Source organism: Primulina huaijiensis, chromosome 16 (genome assembly GCF_012295235.1).
Source record: "Primulina huaijiensis isolate GDHJ02 chromosome 16, ASM1229523v2, whole genome shotgun sequence".
Taxonomy (NCBI): Eukaryota; Viridiplantae; Streptophyta; class Magnoliopsida; order Lamiales; family Gesneriaceae; genus Primulina; species Primulina huaijiensis.
In genome coordinates this window covers 9,070,718-9,080,026 of record NC_133321.1, presented here as the reverse complement: position 1 = coordinate 9,080,026, position 9,309 = coordinate 9,070,718, and the positions used below count along the sequence as shown (strand labels likewise).

Sequence of the window (9,309 nt, the reverse complement as noted above, 5' to 3'; positions counted from 1 at the left end):
TTAATTTAATTATTTGGACTCTACTAGGTCCACTAGTGATTAATTAATTCAACACTTGAATTAATTTAATTTAGTCCATAATAATGTTTATGAAAATCACAATTTTCAAATACATTATTTATTTGACCAACTTTTAAGTTAAGAACACATTCATAAATTAAAATTACATTTCTCTCATAGAAGTCATACTTCTATTTTTTCTTACACTTATAAACTCATTTGTAAGCCGTTCAACACATTGAACTATTTTACTTCTCAACGGGATCTAGAAAGCTAGTACTTGTGTGGCACTCAATGGTTCACTGATACAACTAGCCGTGGGTTCACATCTCCATGTGATTCGGACTAAACATGTCCTTATACGAGCATACCCCAATTGCTTCATTCTTAATTATCAATTCCTTGATAAAAAGAACGTCAGAAATCAAGTCTGATAGTACCCAACCAATCATGTTAAATGCCTAGCAGCATCGCTTACATGATTCCAAATATGAGATTCATGATACTCATCATATGAGCATCTCATATTCTTTCTACTATTTGTATATTCAAGGGCTTTATCTATGCAACTAGCATGGGTATATAGATAAAGATGTGCCAAAACAATAATTTCAAATATTATTAAAATAAAGATTGCTTATACATAGAGTTTCATTGTGAACACTCGGCCAACACTTGGCTCGACGTGCACCTACTCTAACAGGTATACATGTACATTTCAGTCAAAATCAGTAACTGTACATAACAAGTATTTAATCAATGGATTAAAGGAGCTAGGAACAATAACAATATCATTTGTCATACATATAGGCCATTAGATGCATTCAAAGAAAAAGTCCACTTACAACAAATAGAACTTGTTGTGATAGTTTCTTGGTAGTTGATCCTACAACACAAGATCAAGATTATACCATTAACTTCACATCTTTAACCTATAACTATCATTCAAGCCTAAACATCATTCTCTTCCCTTCAACCAAATACCCAAAAGATAATTTTCCTTACCTTGGTTACTTGCTCTTGAGGTTATAAAGATCACACCTCCATTTTGAAGATCCAAACCTTGGAAAGAAAAGAATTTAGAAAAGAAATGAAGAACCCTAACTCTCCAAGTCGATGGATGCAAGAGAAGTAAGAGAAATGGCATAATAATTGGCTTATAAACTCTTAAAAATATGTTTTCTACGCCATAGACAAGGACCCCGTGCCCCCCTCCATGTAGAGGTCCGTGTACACACTGGAAAACACAAATTTTGCTTGGCAAGACACGGACCCCGTGCCTGGGCCCGTGTAGGGGTCCATGTTCCCTCGGTCAAAGGGCCAAAACTGCACTTTTTCTTCTGAATTAGCCAAAGTGTAAACCTAAAAGTTGTAGCCCTATGTCTTTTCTTGAATCTCCCACTAGTTTCAGGTCATTTGGAGGTCTGAGTAAAAAGTTATGCCCATTCTCCCAACATGTGTCAGTACAAGAACAACGATACACACGACCCACTTCGGGCCACTTTTGACTCATCTTCCTTAACTATTTAAACAAATCTCAAAACGTGAAAGTTGTAGCTCTGGATCGTAGCTTTCTAATGCAATTGGCCTCATGTCATTTGGATTATTATTCCATTCATTGTACTAAAAACCGTAACAAATACCAAAATTTTCATACCGTTTCTGCATCCCAATTACCTATTCGGCTCAAACCATCCAAACCATCAATTCAACTCCCAAAATTATACCTTCACAACAATAACAACTCCTCAAATACACAACCATCTACTTAACCATACCCAAACCCATATAATAATTAACCATGAATACAATGTGATAACCATATTGATGCTATAACATGAAAGACCAACCCTTCCATCAACTATACTCATAAACCATAACAATATCCATGATCAATAATAACTTTACCATATATCCATAACACCAAACCATAGAATAACATCATTAACATTAAAAGGATAAAAGGTTGGGATATTACAATCTCCCCCTTTATAAAAATTTCGTCACCAAAATTTGCTTACATCAAAATAAATCCGGATAACATTGTCTCATCTCTTCCTCCAGTTCTCATGTAGCCTCTTCAATCGCATGATTCCTCCAAAGAACTTTAACAAAGCCAATTTCTTTGTTCCTTAGCACTTTAACTTTGCGATCCATAATTTGAACCGGTACTTCTTCATAGCTCAGATTAGGCAAAAGATCTAATGCTTCGTGTCGCAGAACATGGGATGGATTGGACAAATACTTCCGTAACATTGAAACATGGAAGACATTGTGAACTCGATTCAAATCCGGAGGCAAAGCCAATCGATATGCTCTTTCACCAATCCTATCCAGAATCTCGAAAGGTCCAATATAGCGAGGACTCAACTTACCTTTCTTTCCAAACCTCATAACTCCCTTGAGGGGAGCTATCTTAACGAACATATGGTCACCTACATTGAATTCCAAAGGCCTTCTTCAAACATTTGCATAACTTGTCTGTCGAGATTGAGCCGTCTTCATTCTCTGTCTGATTAGAGCGACCACATCAATCATTTGTTGAACCAACTCGGGTCCCAACATCTTCATTTCTCCTACTTCGTCCCAATATAAAGTTGATCTACACTTCCTACCATATAATGCTTCATATGGTGCCATGCCAATCGATGACTGATAGCTGTTATTATATGTGAACTCGCAAGAGGTAACTTCGAATCCCAACTACCAGGAAAGTCAATAGTACATGTCCTCAACATATCTTCCAAAATCTGTATAACTCTCTCTGATTGACCATCGCTCTGAGGATGATAGGCTGTGGTAAAGGCCAACTTTGTACCCAAAGCTCTACGGAGACTCTATCAAAACTCAGATGTAACCTAGTATCACGATCTGAAACAATCGACACGGGTATCCCATGAAGTCTTACAATCTCTTGGACATATGTCTCCGCATATTGAGTCATAGAATATGTTGTCTTGACAGGGAGAAAATGTGATGACTTGGTCAATCGATCCACAATCACCCAAATAGAATTATAGCCCTTCTGAGTTATTGGCAACCCAACAACAAAATCCATAGTGATGTGTTCCCACTTCCATTGCGGTATAGGTAAGGATTGCAATAAGCCCGCCGGTCCTTGGTGCTCAATCTTTACCTGCTGACAAGTCAAGCATTCAGAAATAAATGCTGCTATATCTTTCTTCATACCTGGCCACCAATACAATCGACGGAGATCTTGATACATCTTGGTGATACCAGGATGTACTGAATAAGGTGCAGTATGAGCTTCCGTCAAAACATCACGATGAATAGCATCACCAACAGGAACACAAATACGGCCTTGAAATGTAATCAGGCCATCACTGTTCAATCCAAACTCAGAATTCCCCTTTTTCTCTGCCTTTGCTCTCAAGTCCAACAAAAGAGTATCCAACTGTTGCTCATGCTTAATTCTGTCAATCAAAGTCGGTCGAATAACTAGGGCTGAAAGTCGAGCGATCGTACCTTCCTCAACCAATGTGATCTCACTTCTCTGCAAATCCAACAACAGAGGCTTTTGAATCATAGAACCCAATTGAAGACCTGACTTTCGGCTCGATGCATCAGCAACCACATTCGCTTTTCCTGGATGGTAACTGATAGTGCAATCATAATCCTTCACAAGTTCTAACCACATTCTCTGACGCATGTTCAATTCTTTCTGAGTAAAGAGATACTTAAGACTTTTATGATCTGAGAAAATATCACATTTCACGCAATATAAATAATGTCGCCAAATCTTCAAAGCAAATACCACGGTTGCCAACTCAAGATCATGAGTCAGAAAGTTCTTATCATACTCCTTCAATTGACGAGAAGCATAAGCAATAACTTTGCCTCGCTGCATCAACACAGCACCAAGACCTTTCTTGGAAGCATCTGTATACACCACAAAGTCTTCAACTCCTTGAGGAAGAGCTAACACTGGAGCTGAAGTCAATTTGTCCTTCAATACTTGAAATGCTTGCTGACATTCATTAGTCCATTCATACTTAACTGTCTTTCTCGTCAGAGTAGTAAGTGGCAAGGCTATTTTTGAGAAATCAGCAATAAAATGACGATAGTACCCTGCCAACCCAAGGAAACTTCGTACCTCAACAACTGTCAAAGGAATAGGCCACTTCTTAACTGCTTCAATCTTAGCCGGATCCACAGCAATTCCTTCCTTGGAAACGATATGACCTAAAAATGCAATTTGCTCCAGCCAAAATTCACATTTCTTGAATTTCGCATATAACTTGTTGTCCCTCTACTGCTGTAATACGATCCTCAAATGCTCCCGATGTAGATCTCGAGTCTTTTAATAGATTAAAATATCATCAATGAAGACAATAACGAAACTGTCCAAATATGGCTTGAAAACCCGATTCATAAGATCCATAAGTACAGAAGAAACATTAGTTAATCCAAACGACATAACCAAAAACTTGTAGTGACCATACCTGGTTCGAAAAGTCGTCTTAGGTATGTCACACTCCTTTACTTTCAATTGACGGTACCCTGACCGCAAATCAATCTTGGAAAATACAGTAGCACCTTGCAACTGATCAAAAAGATCATCAATTCTGGGCAGAGGATATTTGTTCTTGATCGTTACTTTGTTGATCTCTCGATAGTCAATACACAATCTCAAAGACCCATCTTTTTTCTTCACAAATAATACCGGCGCCCCCATGGTGATGAACTTGGTCTAATAAAGCCCTTATCTAATAACTCTTGCAATTGACTCTTCAACTCTTTCATTTCAGTTGGGGCCATTCAATAAGGGGCTTTAGAAATCGGTGCAGTACCTGGTACAATATCAATAACAAATTCCACCTCTCTATCCGGTGGCAATCCCAGCACATCATCCGCAAAGACATCAAGATAATACTTCACAATATTAATGTCGCTCACATTCCCACTCCCTTCTCCAGTTACATCCACCACCGATGCTAGCAACCCATGACAACCCTTAACCAACATCCGTTGAATTTGAAAGCAGGAAATAAAAGAAAGGCCAAGCGAAGTACCTGACCCCGTGAAGACCCTGCTATCACCATGCCCTGAAGGAAAACGCACTGTCTTGGCTACACAATCTATCACAGCTAGATAAGTAGATAACCAATCCATTCCCAAAATAACATCGAACTCAATCATGGGTATGACAATCAAATCAGCATACAACAATTCCTCATCTACTTGAACAGGGCACGCTCGAATCACACTTGAAGAATGAATATAATCTCCCGAAGGAAGCACAATAGAAAAGTGGGCAATTTCACCAATAGGAGCAACACCCAGAGAATGCATAAATTGCTCAGATATAAAAGAATGTGTGGTGCCAGTATCAATAAGAGTAGTAGCTACCTTGCCTGAAATAAGAATGGTACTTGAAATGATTGACGAATCAGGATTAATGCTGTAATGCCCATGGGCTGTTCCCGATCCAACTAGCGGGAGTCGTTTATCCCATGGCCGCATTACTCAATGACTCCTCCAGCCCAGGCACTGGAGTTTGTGCCTCCCCAGACTCGAACCTAAGATCTCCTAGACATATAGAAACTTAGCACAAGTCTGGTACCAATTGAGCTACAATATGATAACCATATTGATGCTATAACATGAAATACCAACCCTTCCATCAACTATACTCATAAACCATAACAATAACCATGATCAATAATAACTTATCCATATATCCATAACACCAAACCATAAAATAACATCATTAACAATAAAAGGATAAAATGTTGGGATATTACAGAAGGCACACATCAGATCCATGCCAACGAGCTTATCCAAGAGCCCAATCAACTTCAAGCCATGCTCATGGACCGAGGCCCCATCTCGCATGCGCAAAGTGATCAGCTCCTTGACGATAGCATGCCTAAGAGGTCGAGTCTGCTCACTAAAGAGCTCTTTGAGATGCAAATGAATGTCAGCAGCACTCTTTGCATTCTCAAAATGCCTCTGCAGCTCATCATTCATTGAAGCCTGCATATAATACTTGGCTTTCAGTAAGTGTATATGCTATCCTTTCCGAATTCAAGACGATTTTAAGGTTTCTTAACCAAGTGAGGTAATTAGGTCCGGTTAATACGTGCTTTTCGAGTATAGCAGATAATGGATTGCGAATCTAAGACATTGTCAATTTTTTTACTGAAAAGTAAAACAGATAAATGTTAATAAATATTTTAAAATATTTAGTAAGATATAAAGTATGGACTTTTACTTTATAAATGTTTACTCACACTGTTTTGACATCTTTCACTACCCTCTAGTGAAAACGTGAAACTCATTTCCTCAGTAGGTACGCAAGGTCCAATTAGCGATTTATGATCTCAAATAATATCAGCCAATCACAATTCCTAAAAGGTAGTTTCCAATTCCATCACCATGCAACCCTCTACGTAAAGTTTTGTCTCACGTTTGATTAGGACCCAATAATATGACGTCGTTCATCTTTACGTGTCAAGCCTTACCCATCGATGTTGAACCTTAACGGACGGTCGGCATGAGTTACCTCAATAATATGAGTCGAAATCATTGGAGTTCCTCGTAGTTCACATCACCATGTCAATGGATGTCACAGCTTTCCGGTGTCCAGGGCCCCCCAATAATATGAGCCGAGCCCCAAACACGAGTAGCGTTCATCATGCACCCATTGTCGATGGAAGACATGAAAATTATAAACACCTTTATAATTCCCCTTTGCGGGCTTGATATTAATTTTGAATCTTATTCAAAATGAGGGTTTTTAATTATTGAAAGGTCTCATTAGTAATTTTATTTAAAAGCTCGCCATGTTTGATCGTATGTTTGCCGGAATTATGCAACTTTGCTATTATCATAATAATAACGCACATACTCATTATTTATAACATATCATGCATATATTATAAACAGTAAACAAAACAAGGATGATCAATCGCCCCAAACCTAATGGTCCGTGTGAGCTAAGCACGGGCCTAGGTCCAATCCTAGGGAAATGCATGGGATGCAAATGCAACTATTACATAAGCCTCCAATATTTACATGTCTTCGATCTTCATAATCATCAATGCCACCATCTTCCTATCTTGATCTTCCACTATACTAATATTTACAAAAAAATATCCATGGTAAATAGAGATACATCTCATGGGGGTGGGAACGGGCCATAAACCAAGCCCACTTTATAAATTGAGAATTATTACAATCATTCAACACAAAATATCCTAGCATACACCTATCAAATTGGGCTTGGGCTTTTGATCATCCTTTATGCATAATATCACATATCATACACCATCAATTAATTATCACAATAATCAATTGATCCAATATTATATATCTTCATCCAATCACTAACCGCCATGATTATAAACTAAATTATCAAAGTATACAAACTACTTTGTCCACTTTCTAATTAATTTATTTATAAGGGAATTTCTTGTAAATCACCATTTACTATAAATAATTAAAGCCCAACTTCAACTATTTATTTTATGAGATAATATATACAACTTTTGAGGATTTAAACTTAAGGGCCCGAAATATTATTTTTCACCAAAAACATTTTGGCCCATTTGAATTTCACAAATATGTTAGCCATCTAATGGCCCAACAACTTCAAGGCCCATGACACTTTGATTGTGGGGACCCGGACGCTAATTCATTTATTAATCATTCTTGGGAATAATTGGATCAATTAAATAAATTGGGTCAAAATTTTTTTTTTTAAAATACAGTGCGGAATAATATTCAAAATTGATTTATACCTTTCTTGTTATAGTTCTTCTCGTTCTTCTATCGGTTTTGAAGCTTCCAATACCAATCTGGAATAATATTCAAGAACCCCAATATCAACAAAGAACTCAAAGCAATACTGAATCTGATCAATATTCAATCTAGATAACTGTTGACGGCATAACGGTACAATCTCGAGACACCGGAAATGCAATATCAACATATATCAATTCCAACAACTCAAAATCAATCGATAAACATAGTCTAATACCGAATCTGTATAATCTCAATCAAATCAAATCTGAAAAATCATAACAATGTAATACGGTGTCTGTTCTTCAATCCAGTTTCAATTCTACGATTACCAATATCGCGAGAACACATAACCTATACCAAATCATAATTCCCTCGGTACATAAATTTCGAACCATGCTAGAACATAATAAAACTTACGTCCTTTTGAAGCCTTTGACGAGAGGAGCGAGGAAATATGTTGGGATCCAAAATCTGATAACCGGATCGTGTAAAATTAAATTTCTAAGACTTCATGAAGCTTGGGGATTTCTGAGGAGGTTTCTCTCGCTTTTTGGCTAGAATGTCGAAGGAAAGAAGGATTTACCATTTAAATTGCATGGCAAAGCTACGTGGCTCTTTTCTTTGTGCTGCACGTCTCGCGCATATGCGCGACCATCATCGGCGCATATGCGCGAGACCTATTGTCTCGTCACATAACATTTCTTCTACTCGCGCATATGCACGAGACCTACTGTCTCTGCATAAGTTAAGTCCACCAGCTCGCGCATATGCGCGCCCTCTTCTCGCACATATGTGCGAGATTCTCTGCCTGCCTCGAGGTGTTCTATCCTCGCACATCACATATCACGTGCTATCTCGAATCGTGCCTCCGAATGGTCCTTCGATAATCACATCAATTCGTAATCAATAATCTCAGATTAACATAATATAAATCTCGGGCATTTTATTTCTCCCCCTCTAAGATATGATTTCGTCCCCGAAATCACAGGCAGGCAAATCATATCAAATAAGAAATGTATAACAGAAGCTAAATAGGAAACTCACATCAATGAAATAATTCTGGGAATTTCTGTCTCATGTCTGATTCAGTCTCCCATGTAGCTTCTTCAAAGCCATGACGACTCCACTTAACCTTCACAAGCGGAATGACTTCGTTCTGAGCTGTTTTTCTTTACGATCGAGAATCTGGATCGGCTTCTCAAAATAACTCAGAGTCTCGTCAAGTTCGGCCTCGTCTGGCTAAAGAATATGAGATGCATCAGGAAGATATTTCCGCAATAAAGATACATGAAAGACATCATGTATTCCAGATAAAGAAGGCGGTAACGCGAGTCGATAAGCACGATCTCCTATCTTCTCGATAATCTCGTACGGTCCAATATATCGTGGAGACAACTTCCCTTTCTTGCCAAATCTGACAACTCCTTTGAAAGGTGAAATCTTCAAAAATACCCTGTCTCCTCTCTCAAATACCAACGGTCTTCGTCGAACATTGGCATATTTGGCCTGTCTATCTTGAGCTGTCTTCATTTTCTTCTGAAT

The 9,309-nt window shown here is 38.2% G+C and overlaps 1 protein-coding gene across 1 annotated transcript; it reads right to left on the bottom strand.

The window, feature by feature from the left end:
• Nucleotides 1–2,067: 2,067 nt before the first annotated feature.
• On the bottom strand, nt 2,068–5,484 carry LOC140961001 (uncharacterized). The gene is made up of 4 exons (XM_073419326.1): nt 4,812–5,484; nt 3,776–4,203; nt 3,190–3,682; nt 2,068–2,435 (listed from the first exon to the last, which is right to left on the bottom strand). Exons 1-4 carry the CDS (start codon nt 5,482–5,484, stop codon nt 2,068–2,070), a joined length of 1,962 nt encoding a protein of 653 aa, XP_073275427.1.
• Between the last annotated feature and the right edge of the window lie 3,825 nt (nt 5,485–9,309).

What these genes read in the sequence shown, in the direction of transcription:
- LOC140961001 (XM_073419326.1), bottom strand. Translation starts at nt 5,484, where the DNA reads ATGCGGCCATGGGATAAACGACTCCCGCTAGTTGGATCGGGAACAGCC. An exon ending in TGTTATTGATATTGTACCAG is followed by an intron (nt 4,204 to 4,811) that starts GTACTGCACCGA and finishes TTGCATTTTTAG; the next exon opens with GTCATATCGTTTCCAAGGAA. An exon ending in ATCTTGAGTTGGCAACCGTG is followed by an intron (nt 3,683 to 3,775) that starts GTATTTGCTTTG and finishes CTCTTTACTCAG; the next exon opens with AAAGAATTGAACATGCGTCA.